General features: G+C 47.0%; 4 protein-coding genes; 2 read left to right on the forward strand and 2 right to left on the reverse strand.

The window, feature by feature from the left end:
• Positions 1-617: 617 nt before the first annotated feature.
• Positions 618-2,148, forward strand: GSTUM_00005145001 (uncharacterized protein). XM_002837175.2 has 3 exons: positions 618-731; positions 846-906; positions 988-2,148. Exons 1-3 carry the CDS (start codon positions 722-724, stop codon positions 1,976-1,978), a joined length of 1,062 nt encoding a protein of 353 aa, XP_002837221.1. The 5' UTR covers positions 618-721; the 3' UTR covers positions 1,979-2,148.
• Positions 2,149-2,170: 22 nt separating this feature from the next.
• Positions 2,171-5,355, reverse strand: GSTUM_00005146001 (uncharacterized protein). XM_002837176.2 has 9 exons: positions 5,197-5,355; positions 5,034-5,134; positions 4,877-4,983; positions 4,554-4,818; positions 4,289-4,489; positions 4,002-4,232; positions 3,482-3,948; positions 3,244-3,425; positions 2,171-3,167 (listed from the first exon to the last, which is right to left on the reverse strand). The coding sequence occupies exons 1-9, from the start codon at positions 5,282-5,284 to the stop codon at positions 2,368-2,370; spliced, it is 2,442 nt and encodes an 813-aa protein (XP_002837222.1). The 5' UTR covers positions 5,285-5,355; the 3' UTR covers positions 2,171-2,367.
• A 160-nt stretch (positions 5,356-5,515) lies between these two features.
• On the forward strand, positions 5,516-6,170 carry GSTUM_00005147001 (uncharacterized protein). XM_002837177.2 has 3 exons: positions 5,516-5,655; positions 5,727-5,891; positions 5,969-6,170. Exons 1-3 carry the CDS (start codon positions 5,585-5,587, stop codon positions 6,084-6,086), a joined length of 354 nt encoding a protein of 117 aa, XP_002837223.1. The 5' UTR covers positions 5,516-5,584; the 3' UTR covers positions 6,087-6,170.
• A 3,601-nt stretch (positions 6,171-9,771) lies between these two features.
• On the reverse strand, positions 9,772-12,302 carry GSTUM_00005149001 (uncharacterized protein; the record flags this gene model as incomplete). XM_002837178.2 has 7 exons in its annotated part: positions 9,772-10,876; positions 10,965-11,166; positions 11,233-11,426; positions 11,479-11,827; positions 11,880-11,963; positions 12,026-12,198; positions 12,257-12,302. The coding sequence occupies 7 exons, from the start codon at positions 12,300-12,302 to the stop codon at positions 10,743-10,745; spliced, it is 1,182 nt and encodes a 393-aa protein (XP_002837224.1). The 3' UTR covers positions 9,772-10,742.
• Positions 12,303-13,793: the final 1,491 nt, after the last annotated feature.

A 13,793-nucleotide genomic window follows, 5' to 3' on the forward strand; every position in this document is an offset into this window, starting at 1 on the left:
GAGGGAGATTTAGATGGAAAGGTGGTGGGGAGGCGATGGGACTGAGAGGTGTGATGCTAACGGAAAACAGGGCCTAACTTTGAGACTCGATTGATTTTTTTTTTTTGCTTGAGGTGCGGTGATGATGGGTTGTTGCGATAGGGAAAGAGAGAGAAACGAGAAAAGAGTTAAATTTCAATTGATGACTAATCGTGCTCGGCGCTGTTTTCTGGTGACAATTGCTGAATGCGGTATGATACTGGCGAATCGGAGGATATCGTCGGTGACGCTTTATGGCCAGCCACTTTCTGGCGTGTATCGTGGCTGCTGTGAAGCTTCTGATAGGAATATCAAAGCTGTGCCAGCATTCTTCACACGATCTCTACACAGATAGAAATGTATGATACCGGTAGCATTGATAAGTGTACAAAGGACAGCTAAATATCGCCCACGCTATTGGGATCATCATATCATACTATGAGTACTCCTTCGCTTGGTTTCGCTTGGTTAACCAGTACCGGTGTGGTGCGTCTGATATCATACGGTATGATACCAGGGCATTGCGGCTTAATGAAACGGTTGCCCTCCGGGTTTCACATTTCTTCCAGCGACGTCAGAACCCAACCCTCCCCACCTACTAATTCACCAGTTTTTTTCTTTCCCCTCCATTCCACTTCTCTGGTTTGTATCATACTGTACCCCTTGTCGTTCTTCAAGTAACTCTCGCCGCGCAACCAAACGCATGCAGCAGGGTACAAACTTCCTCTTTCCTTCATTCTTCCATTAATTTATCCTTGCTTTTCTCTCTTTTCTCGGTCTCGGTTGTAGGTGCAAATAAACGGATCGCTGACAATGTTTGCTATCAGAACGCCACATACAGCTTCCGTTATCGGAATACCTTGCTCTTACTACGAAACAATGTTCTAGGTACCTCCTCCTCTCCACGATACCTAGCTCATAATCTCCCTTCAACTCCTGAACCTGAGCTAACAATTATCACCCAAAAAGCTGGTCCTTCACCCAAGGCCTCCTCTTAGGCCAACTGATCGTAATCCTAACCCTCGGCTGCTTCATAAAATTCTTTATATTCGGCGACTCGCCCGGCTCCACTTCGAAAACTATCTACTCAGGGTCCTTCACGCCCACCGCCCTAAAACAATTCTCTCGGAACCAATCCAACCTACGAAAAAAGCGTTCCGCCGTCCTCCGTGACCCCCCGTCGCAATCCACAGAGACGATCCTGTCGAAGACGTACTACGATGTGCGCTCCCATCAGCCCGAATCCCTCGACTGGTTCAACGTGCTCATCGCTCAGACGCTAGCGCAATTCCGCGAGGACGCTCACACCGATGGTGCGATCCTGAAGTCACTGAATAAATTCCTGAACGGCCCGCAGAAGCCGGACTTCTTAGACTCGATCCGGGTGACGGAGGTCTCCCTCGGGGAGGACTTTCCCATCTTCTCTAATTGCAGGATCTCGCCGAGTGATGATGAACCCGGGAAGTTGCAGGCGAAGATGGACGTCGATCTCAGCGACTTGATCACCCTGGGGGTTGAAACGAAGCTACTGCTGAATTGGCCGAAACCATTGGTCGCGGTATTGCCCGTTGCCCTAGCCGTCTCGATTGTTCGGTTTTCGGGGACGTTGTCAATTTCGTTCATTCCTTCGCCGGAAAATTTGGCTGGGAATACTACCCTTACGTTTAGCTTTCTGGATGATTACAGGCTTGAGATCGCCGTGAGGAGTCTTGTGGGGTCTAGATCTAGGCTGCAGGATGTTCCGAAGATAGCTCAGCTTGTCGAGAGCCGTTTGCATGGCTGGATCGACGAGAGGTGTGTAGAGCCCAAGTTTCAGCAAATCGTGCTGCCCTCGCTATGGCCGAGAAAGCGGACGACGAGGGAGCAATCGAGACCTGGAGAGGGGACGGATGACGGAGAGCTCCCTGGGGGAAGTTTTGATGGCCTGAGACGAAGACCCCAGCCAACGGCGCATATTTAATTCCTGTGCTACAACTTTCATTTCTCATTTTTTCTTTAGCACCATTTTATGATTACACGCCCATGGTAATTCGCTTGTTTCTCAACAATTCAGCATGGATTAATGGCGATAGATACACCAGACTTAGCAACGACGCAGTCAACCCAACAAATGAAAAATTATATCTCTAACTGTGCCACAAGCAATCACTCGCCTAGTTTGTTTTTGTTTTTGATTTTTCAAGAGGAAGAAAGAGGGATGACTAGTAAAACAAATCGAAACGTTGTCACCTATGAATGACCCAAGCAGATTTCCCCTGGGCCAGTGATTACAAAAGACTCGAATGGTACCGCCAGTATATCATACAGAAACCAAGACACCCGCCACGCCGAGGGACCCCCTGATCAAGATCACATAGTATCCATATCCTCTGGATCAAGCCTGGCAGAGGGTCCGCCAACCGGCTGTTCTACTACAGTCCCTTCCGCGACGCCAAACTTCCTACTGAACGCTCGCAACCAGCCCTTGGCCCACCACTGCATCCAAGCCTTGCTCTCGACGTCTATGCCACCATTCATCTCATCCGAGCTGTCGGACATGGCCGTCAGAGCGTCCGTAACAGCATTAAGGAGCACCCCCTGCTCGATTTCTGCAGCATTCAGGGTCTGGGCGTAGACCGCTAGCTGCTCCTCTGTGTAGTCATTGATAGACATCACCCGCCTTGCTGCGACCATCTGTCGGACTCTAGTATTGACCTTGTTTATTGTAGTCGAAACCATTTCCCAGGCATGGGTATGTGATAGAGCCTTATTCCCAGCGTCGTGGAGAACCCACTCGACAACTGATAAGGGAGTTACAATGGAGTAATTTAGGAGCTTGTCGACCACATTTGCGCCAATACCTGGTTGGTCTTCCCAATAGCTTAGTACCGAGCCGACGATCTGACGTCTGGCATCCGGGGATTCGTTTCCTATGGCTAGGAGCTTTTCCTTGCACCGCTCGATACAACTCAATACGTGGGATAGCGACTTTGCACCAATATGGCAGATTGCGGTAACATATGCATCACGTGCGACAAATAGGGGGTCTGCAACACCGCTCTCCTTGGCTAGTTCGACAATTTTGGCAAGAATGGCATCAACTTCTGCGTCCTCCTTCTTGTCTGCTACTGCGTGGAGGACTTCTTTGGCTTCTTTGCAGAATGGCTCGTCTGGGGGATTGTCAGTAAACTGCCTATAGCTGCCGCTAACCAGGCACGGGGTGGAGTGCCTGGAGATAACTTGTACCTTCAGAATCATACTTAAAGTGTGGTTGTTCTTTTTCCTTAGCTTCCGAGATAAGCTCCTTATATGGAGCTGGAATTGTGCCCTTAATTCGTGTAGCAAAACTAAGTCGAATTTCTTTTTCAAGTGCTCCAAGGATGAATGCTTTCTTGGGGTGGACATCGGGTAAAGTTAAATTCTCATTCCTAGGATCGTAATTAGTCATGACAAATTCCGGAGTGTAACTCAGTTGAATACAAACCACTCGGCCCATTTCCAGGTGAATCCAAAGTTGCTAAGATGATGGGAGAACCAATCGACGAATCGATAGATTAGTTCAGTATCCATGGATTCAAGGTTCTTATACATGAATCTAATTGCTCTACCCAAAGAGGGTGCCACAGCTGCAGGCGCAAGCTTGCAAAGCTCCGTAAGGATAGAGTGATAATAAACCAACTTGTGATTCGGCCCGGGGAGCTTGTAGAGTTGGCTAAAGATGGCATCCACAGCTACGTCCTCCGGTTTCCATGTGGACCCCTCGGGGCCTGCCGTCTCAATAACTCTGTCGAAAGGAACAGCCCGTTTTATAAAAGCATTAGGTGAGAAGTAGCAATCAATTTCAATTAAAAACCGGGATACCACAAGACGATTACAGTCTAGCGTATCGATTGTGTCAACAATCGCATCGCGGAACAGCGTTGAAGCAAGTTCTAGGGGTGGGGGAACAGTCTTGTAATTGTTAGTCACGATTTTAACCCCAATAGAACCTGGTAGAGACACACCTCAACATTTGGGTCCGCAAATACAGAGAAGTAGACATGGGGCATGATGGCACTTTTGTCGACTGGATAGTCGGATGGTAACGTGATTTCGGGCATGGGATGTTTGGTGGCTCCCTCCAGTTCCTGGAGAAAAGATTCATATGGCCTTGGCAAGCAGCCTACACCATGGAAGGGCCTACTTGGCTCACTCCCCAAGCATGCTTCCAAATTCAATTGAAGTATCCGGGCATTCTGTCAAAAAAAATGTCAGCTTGTGGTGGAATTGAAGGCGCATAGCTGTGGCTCACATGGGTTCCTTGGGCCCTCGCATCGTAGGGGGCATATCCTCCTGTAAACGGACTTAGCAGCGATTGCATCCTGTGCTTAACCTCAGTGATAGAGCTTGTCTTTTTCAAAAGCTCGCTGGCTAAGCTATTGTCGGATCTTGATGAGGCGAGAATGTAGGGAACAGTTATTAATGTAATCCACACCAGGTCCAGGGCCAGTCCCTGTTCGGAGTTAGAATTGCTGTGATGGGAGAGAGGGGGGAAGGGAAAGAGCCGAGTAGCTAACCACTTCTTCCGCAGCAAGATAACCGGCAGCCTGATCGACTATACCGCCCAACACAAAGTATAATCCCTCGCCTTCCACCATTCCCTGAAGCCCGGCGAGGAAGCGCAAGACAAGCTTTGCACTAGTGAGGAATCCTTCAGTAAGATATGCCTGTGCAGCCTTCCCAAATTCATCGAGGATCAACTTCCCAGCTTCGGCATTCCGTGAATTGATGACAAGAACAGCAGCCGTAAGGAAAGGAATTTTGAAAGGTTGCTCAACAACCCTACGACGCGTCAGTAGGATACTAACAATTCACAAGTCACTAGCCTAGGAAGACATACAGAGAGAGCAAGGTATTGAGGAAAGTATTGCGGAGCTCCTCACTATCGCAATTTGAGGCGAAAGTATTTGCAATTAGGTTGATGGTTTCCTCAATTTTGGTCAGAGGCTATGGATTTGGTCAGCGGTTAGGACAGAAATTGTAATCGGAGGACAAACAGATTCTGCGATTGAAATGGTGTCCCTTCGCAATCTAGAGGCTGGATCCTCCCTCTCATACGGACGTGAGCGTCGATATTCTTTATCATCATCGTCATCGTCTTTGTGGATGTGTTAGTGGCTGTTGGTGTCCGGATCAATGCGCAGTTACGGAGGAACTAACCTCTGTGACGTCTCTTCTGAGAGCGTCTCGGACCCCCCCCTCTACCTCCTCCACGACCTTCTTCTCTTCCACGGTAGTAATCGCCCATTATTCGTCGCTATTATCTTTTTATCTTTTGCCTTCGTGGTCGACGTGTGACCGCAGGGGTGTGTTGGTGTTTTCTAGGGCGAGTTCCTTCTAGTGTCATGTTTGGACCGCGTTCGAGGAACCTTTAATTGCTTGGCACCGTTTGGGGATGACTAAGCGCCAGAGCGAGAGCAAATATTTCTTTCAAGAAACCTCCCGAACCCTGAGCATGCAACCATGAACGCCCCTCCCTATCGATAACTGCGATTCCTGCGACAGGTGACAATCACATACACGCCGCACACACACACGACAAACGAGTATGGGCGAACAACAAGACCCCTCCCCAAACGGGATTTATTCTAAACCTGTCTCCCTTAATATTGAATTCTCGTAAGCACTAGGAACACATATGACCTCCGGAGGCCGGGTGAATAGCTAACTATGTGAGGGTTCTTCTTTAGAGGTGGTCTTGAGATGCTATTCTCTAATCAGCGGTCCCACCATATACAAATGCCGGCAAAAGGCCCCTCTAAACAACCGGTGAACATAGGGTTTTTGGTACGCCACCTGTGCGAGAATCTAATGAAGGACAAAAGAAAGGATCTCTTCGTTTTAGAAGATAGGATGTGGGGCTCCTTTTGGCGTTGTTACTGTGACGGGGTGGTACACATCTACATAAGCTAACATTGCTCGCGCGCAATAGACGCCCTGGTATATTGGTCCTGATCAATGATGCCGACTGGGAACTGGAAGGGGAGGAGGAGTATCTAATCCAGGATGGCGACACAATACTCTTTGTTTCTACACTGCATGGAGGTTGAATTGGAGTCAAGTCTAGGCTAATACCAAGCAACAACGTTTTGTATCTGAGGCTGGGATAAACTGAATACTTTCCTAATTTGCAACATCTCTCACTTTGAAATACGCACTACTAGTGCAAAGCGACGCTCGGAATTGCTCAGACCTTCCGGGGGTCACGAGGTGATCTTTTTTCCTTCTTTGGGTGCGTTAAATGAAACGTGAGGCAGGGTGGGAGCACTGTGCTCACATAGTTAGAAGTACAAGTGCTGGCCCATGTGCCGATTCAGGTAACAGTGATAGAACTTGAAAAAGCAACAGGGGAATTACCGAAACTCTGGCTGCGAGAAATCCTCTAGATAACATACAGTCTAATGGAGGCCTGGATGGACAGGGCTAACCATACATGCACACTTCACAAGACCGTTGGAATCACAAGCATACATTCCAAACAAGCTACATATGCCTAGCAGCAGCAGCAGCAGCAGCACAAGCTTATCGGTACGAGCAACCACCACTATAGGAATGGTCTGTTTTACCATCAGCTTAATGTGCTCAGGCATTGGCGCCTCTCCCGCGATCACCAGACAGGCATAAACTCATGCTGCAGGACATGAACAGCGGTCAATCCGTTGAGCCTTTTTTGAAAAAGGAAAAAGAATCACCAGCCAGACAACCTCACCACCGCTATCAGGCTCTGATCCTGGATTGCTCAAGATATGTACCGAGATCGGGATCGAGATCCCATAAACCCCAATACGGCGAAACAAAATCGCATTTCCATGTGGACCGGGAGGAAAGGAAGGAAGGTGGGGGACACACCATGTTGTAGCTTTATTACCTTTTTTTTTGCGGGAGCCCTTTTTAAACATATTATGAGGGCCTCCCTAGCATACCCTCCAATATGGAATGAGGGTTGGATTATGCATAGGCGGACATGGGGAAGGGGAGAAAATTAATCTCCCCAATCCCTCCCTTCCTCCCACCCCCCCAGTGTGAACACGTATTATCGTAAATAGCCGTGACTACCCCCCAAACGCATCCTGCAGCTCTCTTCCTCTCTCTCTCTCTCTCTCTTCCCTCCCGGTATGTTCCAGTTTCTCCTGTTGTTACGTGATTTCACGGAACTTGCATAATAGGTGGTATACCGGCGCACTGGTTTTGTCTTATATATGCAACCAAGTAAACTGACTGGTTCCATGATGTCTGAAACCTTCAATTGTTTCAATCGATAAATATATATTCCCCAATTTTTGCGCGATGAAAGATAAGTATGACATACCGGTATATAACGTTGGAACCACGGAGAAATGATTGTACAAGAGGTTTAACATATCCTTGGCCGGAGGAAGAGGAACTGGTAGAATTTTTAGCAAAAGGTATTGTTGCTATTATTATTATTATTATTATTATTATTAATATTAATATTGTCCTGACAATAAAGGACAATTCCGGTAACAACTGATCTCCGGTAATCACTTGACTCCCGACACTACACGTGAATAACCTACGCTATCATACCAGCAGATGGCGACGAGCTCCAGTAGTCTACAAGCAGGGCAACAATGACATGCAGTAAAATCTCCAGCGAATCATTCACACTACTCACAAACGAGTTCGAACGTAACGGTAACACCAATCGATCAATCAGTGCCCAGTACCGTACCCCATCCTGCCACCAAGCAACGCAAGTATTATGATACGAGTTCAAAAGACCTTCCTTTTCCTTCCTTTCCTTCCTTTCCTTCCTTCCATCCTTCCATCTTTCCACAGGGGAACCTGGAATCACCTCCTCGAGTGACATGCCATACCGTAAACGGTACAGTACCGCTTGTCCGAGTCAACCGACATTCATTCGCGAAAGGAAAGACAGGGTTGGTTGGTCGAAGCCACGTTGGTATAAAAAAAAATAGAAAAGGCCAGGATAAATTTATTATTATTGAGCGAGGATAAGGCGCAAGCCGTTTGACGGAGAAGGAGGAGGAGAAGGAGGTAAAAAATGCGAGCCCAAGCAAGGAAGAATGTCGTAACATATAGCGTATGATATTCCAAGTTTACCCAGCAGCATCATGAGACGAGGAACAAACAGACACGTCAAGTTCGGTTAGGGCTCAGGGCAACAACCACCACCGCATCACGCACCCAAGATTTTTAAGTCGATTATATAATATTATTATAATATTATTATAATATATTATAATTATGATACCAGGTTTGCAGGTAGCAAGAGAGACACAAGTAATTTGATGGGACCGGTACAGTGCCTTACTGTGCTTCACTGTATAACCCATCTCACCCCACTGTAACATAATCTTTCTTCAACCGAACCTATGATATCGATACCCGTGCTAACCTACTGTACTGTACTGTGGCAGGAAAGCCCCCCCCCCTCTTCGGTCCTTGGTATGTTATGATACTCGTACTTGTGGAGTAAGGTACATTTCACCTGTTGGTATGATATGGAATACGTATCTTCCCCGAATATGATACCTCCACGGAAATGCGCCGACATTGGTCAACTCGCCAGCCGAATAAATAACTCCCTCCGGCTCCCCCTCCCCCCCATAGCGAGGTAATAACTCCTCCAGCGTGAGGGCCTATAGGCAACAATGAGAGTAGGGATGGCGTACCGGTAGAAGTGGAAGGGGGTGATCACTACCGGTACCAGCAGAAGATCAGCCAAGAAAGCTGGTAACAAAGCAACGGCAGTGACTTATGGCTAGGTAGACTACAGTGGAACCCACACACCGACCGACCACGCACCCACCACTCTCATGCCTGCCTGCCTGCCTGCCTACTGTATGATACTTTGCGCAGCAGCGTGACCAAAACCAGCAATGAATGAATGAGCAAGCGAACGAAGAAAAGAAAATAACAAAAAAATAATAACAATAATAAAAAGTTTACTCCCACGCACTTGATCCCATGCAGCTACTGCGAGAAGGGGGAGGGGAGAGTGAGAAGGCGAGGAAGCCAAAGGGAATGAGTGGATGAATGATCATTACAGCGCTGCGGTTCACCCCTCTGATTCGTGGGATGGGATGTATGGATTTTTCAAAAACTAGCTGAATGTGATGCGGTATTAGTGTGGAACAGAGAGGGAGGGGGGGAGAGGATGCGTTCCGCGGGCAAGGGATTTAGATAAATTAAGAGTACTATGATTATGATATACATACAATAGATAAATAGTACCAGCATTGGGTGAGACCGGGTATCAGTACCTGGGCCCTACAGGTCCGGTACCTGTATCATACAATAAAAAAAAATGCTCCGAAACCAATTTGGGCCCGTATCACAATACCGGTTGTGAGGGAAGGTGGGTAGGAGAAGGGAGGGCGGGAATACAATGGTCGTGAGGTGAGCTCTAGGGGCCCTGATTCGTTAGTAGGACGGGCTCAGTTAAGTACCATCAGAGCTGACGTTCACATAATATTTATAACATTATACAAGTGTCAGGGAGAAATTTTCTAAGTACGGGACAGGGATCGTTTCTGAGGTTAACCTGAATCAACTATTCACTGACACTATCCCTGACACTTGTATATAGGTATAAATATAAGTATACATACTAGAAGCAAGCCAACACCATAGCAAATAGTATGGTCGTCAATCTTCTACCTTCTAGAAGCTTCGCAACACAGCTCCTCCCTCATGGCTTGCGAAATGGTTCAAGGGAGGGGGGAAGGGAAGTGGGGAAACGATTTGATATGGTTGAAAAGATTCCCAATAGAGTTAAATTGTTATGCCGCAGTAAAATAAGAAATATAGCTGAAGCCCGTTTATCATGGACAAGTGGTTCGTAACCTTGCAACCCCCCGTAGTAAATAAACGATAACTCCGGGAGCAAGATGAAATACCTTAAACGGGAGGGAAAAAAAAAAGGTGACACGGGAAACCCATATTGAAGCACGGTAGACTGGCCAACAGGAAAGGGGAAATGGCAAGCAACCACGGAACCTGAAAATCCTTTCGCTCAAAACAATCCGCAGCTAATACTTCAGATGAAAGCTGCGCGTTAAAATGAGCCTGGCGCCTCATGACCAGGAGGAACGACGTCGCCGAACTTGTTGCATCCCCATGATTTCCCCTGCCCGATAACCTAGACCCATCTCGGAGAAAAGGAATAAGAATCAAGACAAAAAAGACAAAGGAAGAAACTGGTTTTCATTTTTGTCAGCGCACATAGGCATAGTTCACTTTCCTTTTCTTTTTTTTTTTTGACAACAGACCCTCTCAACACCAAGATAATCCCCGCCATCCACGCATCCTTCCAACAGCTCTGAAAACGAAGATCCCAGGTCGGAACCTTCAAATAATTTTAAAGAGCCATAAAAAGCCCACTTGAGAAGAGAAGAGAACCCGTGTACAAAAAAAAAAGGTAAACATCACACCACCTGGCACACGCTCATGTCGACCCATCAAGGCAATACCCTCGAGCAAACACAGAGCCTTGCTGACCCTTCCTTCCTTCCCTTGTCAGCAAATCCATCTAATGGGAATAGAGATCTCTCAATTCGCCATGTGCCGTTTCGAAAGAAAAAAAAAAACCTAATCTCTGTGCCTCGTATCGGTGTCGCCATGCCATATGAATGAGAAAACTTAGAAAAAAAGAAAAAAGAAAAAAAAAAAGAGATAGAGGAAGGGAACCATGAAATTTGGGTTTAATAGAAGGGAATTTTTTAATCCAGTTTTGCCATCATCTCCTCTTTGGACATGGGGACAAAGTTATTCAAGTCTATACCTCGAGATAATAGCGCAGGGCGAGCATGATGCGGTACCAGCCGCTCGTTAAGCTCGGGCATGATTGAGAGTTCTGTAGAATGTAATCATTAGCATGTGTTTGTATAGAAAGTAAAAAAAAAAAAAGAGTCCCAAGTTGAATCAGAAAGAGATAAACATACCATGCCTACTAAAATCAAAGAGGCGGGGTAGATCCCGAAGACCTTGGCCACCACGGGAATCTGGTAACTTAGTGTTCGGGTCACGCAACTCGTCGAAGAATGGATGGCACATGGCCTCGATAGCGGAGAGACGTTGAGTGGGAGTATACTCAAGCAATCTCGATATCAGGTCGATAGCTTCAGTTGAAGCTTTGCGGAATACCTAACATCGCGACGAAAAATAAGCTCTGCCCCTCAGGAAACCAAGAAAACCAAAAAAAACACGTACCTTGGAGAAGGGGTGCGGCTTGATCTGGGGGAACTTGTGCTCCATGTAATTGGGGTTCATGGTTCTGATCTGATCTCGTGTAGGGGTGCCAAGAACCTTAATGATCTCCACTAGTTGGTCAATACCCGATTCTCCAGGGAATAAAGGTTGCCCAAGCATAAGTTCCGCCATAACACATCCTGTTGACCAGACATCTATGGGACCGGTCAGAGAAGCTGTTCCCAAGAGCCAATTCAAGGGACATACCTATTTTCGGTGTGTAATTTGTGGCTCCAAAGATGAGCTCGGGAGCACGGTAATACCGTGAGCAGATATACGAGACGTTGGGTTCATTTTCAACCAATATCTTGGCGCTACCGAAATCGCACAGCTTGAGAACCCCAGACGCGGGGTCCAGCAAAAGGTTCTGAGGCTTGATATCTCGATGACAGATCCCCTGAGAATGGATGTATGCAAGGGACCGGAATAGCTGGTAGATGTAAAGCTTCACCTCCAATATCGGCATGGTGGTCTTCAATTTGTTGAAATATCGGGAAGCCCTATAAACAGTCTCTGGAACGAATTCCAAGACAAGATTAAGGTAAACCTCATCCTTCTACAAATTGTTAGTGTAAAAAAATTAAGACAGATTATTGGAAAGTACTCACCCTCTCTCCGTTAGAGTAGTAGAATGCTTTCAGTTCCACGATGTTCGGGTGCCGCACGATACGCATGATTTGAAGCTCACGATTCTAAGGATCGAGAAGGTTAGTCGACCGTCCAAATCGCAACCCACGGGAAACGAAATTCATACCTTAAACCGCTTATCCTGTAACACACGTTTAATAGCAGCATCGTCGCCGTTGGGGGACAATTTGGTCTGAAAAACTACACCAAAAGAGCCATTCCCTACGATCTTGCACTGTGTATACTGCATCTCTCGAATTTCACCGGTCAATCCATCCTGAACCTTCTCTCGAATAATCTCTATGAGGGAAGTATTAGCACTGTAATTAAGAGAGAGAGAAAGGCAAATAATATTTACCCCCCATCCGCAGGCCAGAGAAGGCAGCGGGTCTGTTTTGTGACATTGTTACAGAAGCCCACTAACCGCAAACGTTATCGGAAAAGGGGTAAGCTATCGTGGATGGCAAGGTTGGATAAGGGAGAGAATATGAATTGAGAGAGTGGCCGTGGTGATGATGGAAGTCTGAAATGATGACGATTGAAACGGGTGAGGCTATGCAAGAAAATGGGGTACCGAAAGAGCCACTAAAGAAAATATAGGTTCAGGGCTGGTTGATGTGAGTGTATTCCAGTAAGTGTAACAAGGTGTAGACCAAGCAGTGACACCCGAGAGCTCCAGCGTTACAAACGAAGAAGAAACACTTCCCGAAATCTAGGAGGCGGCGGATTGGGGTGTGGTCGTGGGAGAGGGGGGAAGTGACGGTTGTGGGTGATGAAACTCGTTACAGTTAGAAGAAAGGCAATAAATCGTAGCTTTGCTTTCAACACAGAAAAGTGAAGATAGAATGAAAAGAGAGGCGCAAAGGAGTGTGCTAGCTCTTTAATGGAAGTGGGTTGGAAAATATTATTTTGCTAGGGGTAGGGGGGGGGTTGTATGACGATGGTGATTGACGGACCCTGAAACTCTGAAGAGGGCGCGGGGAAGATATCCAAAAGGAAGAAACCTAAAGACCAGGGCGAGGTTACGCAGCACGTCCAAGTAGCGAGATGGGGCAAAGCGAAGGATGGAATCTTCTTTGGGTTGATAGCAGCGACAGGAACGTGCAAGCGAGAGAGTGAGTGGAGGTTTGTCAACGACGTTCGTGAGTAGGTCTATAACAGTCCGTGGTGGGGTGAGGAGCAATCCTGTTTGGCGGGGTTGACTGGACTGCTTTCGGGGGGAAGGGGGGGGTTGAGGGTCGATGGAAAGGGTCTTTTTTCCGCAAGGAAGAACGACGCCCTTGATGGATTGATAGCAACGATTTAAGCAGGAAGGAAGAGGGGGGGGGGGTGTAGTTAAGATAGAGGTCGTATCGTGGGAACAGACGAGAAGATGGTGAATGAGGGGGGTGGGAGGCGCTCGGATTTTGTTGTAGCTCTCTTGGAAAGAGTTTTTGGCTCCTACTTGGTCGCCGGATGTGGTTGCGACGTATTGGTGGGCCGGCACAGAGCGAGAGGGGTCAGCTTTGCTGCGGAGCGAACTTGGACTCGACTGCAAGGGTTTTCCAAATTTTTTTATAGACAAAGAAGAAAATCTCACGAACGTGGGTGCAAATCTACAAAAGTAATATTCTGAGAGAAATGGAAGAAGAAGAAAAAGGGAAATGAAAAAAAGAAATGAAAAGAAAAAAAAAAAAAGAGTGGAAAAAAGCTTTTTGCAGGGGAAACGAGGAGGCTAAAACGAAAACTCAGGTGTGGTGCGTGAACTGCAAAACTTGAGAGAAATTTTAAGGAGATAAACGCGAAAAAAGGCTACCAGGGAGTAAAATACAAAAAGGATGCCTGATTAAGGGATTGGGTTATGATGGACCAGTGATCCGATTTCACATGCAAGGAGACAAGTTCGTTTTTGGTCC

The sequence above is a fragment of the Tuber melanosporum genome, assembly GCF_000151645.1.
Source record: "Tuber melanosporum whole genome shotgun sequence assembly, scaffold_18, strain Mel28".
NCBI lineage: Eukaryota > Fungi > Ascomycota > Pezizomycetes > Pezizales > Tuberaceae > Tuber > Tuber melanosporum.

Bases quoted from the DNA above. Each gene is read 5' to 3' on its own strand.
- GSTUM_00005145001 (XM_002837175.2), top strand. The intron at 907-987 runs GTACCTCCTCCT...TCACCCAAAAAG, and splicing joins ACTACGAAACAATGTTCTAG to CTGGTCCTTCACCCAAGGCC.
- GSTUM_00005146001 (XM_002837176.2), bottom strand. From the start codon at position 5,284: ATGGGCGATTACTACCGTGGAAGAGAAGAAGGTCGTGGAGGAGGTAGA. The intron at 5,135-5,196 runs GTTAGTTCCTCC...ACATCCACAAAG, and splicing joins TCAGAAGAGACGTCACAGAG to ACGATGACGATGATGATAAA. The intron at 3,949-4,001 runs GTGTGTCTCTAC...AACAATTACAAG, and splicing joins TTGCGGACCCAAATGTTGAG to ACTGTTCCCCCACCCCTAGA.
- GSTUM_00005147001 (XM_002837177.2), top strand. From the start codon at position 5,585: ATGGGCGAACAACAAGACCCCTCCCCAAACGGGATTTATTCTAAACCT. The intron at 5,656-5,726 runs GTAAGCACTAGG...GTTCTTCTTTAG, and splicing joins TCCCTTAATATTGAATTCTC to AGGTGGTCTTGAGATGCTAT. The intron at 5,892-5,968 runs GTGGGGCTCCTT...CGCGCGCAATAG, and splicing joins TTCGTTTTAGAAGATAGGAT to ACGCCCTGGTATATTGGTCC.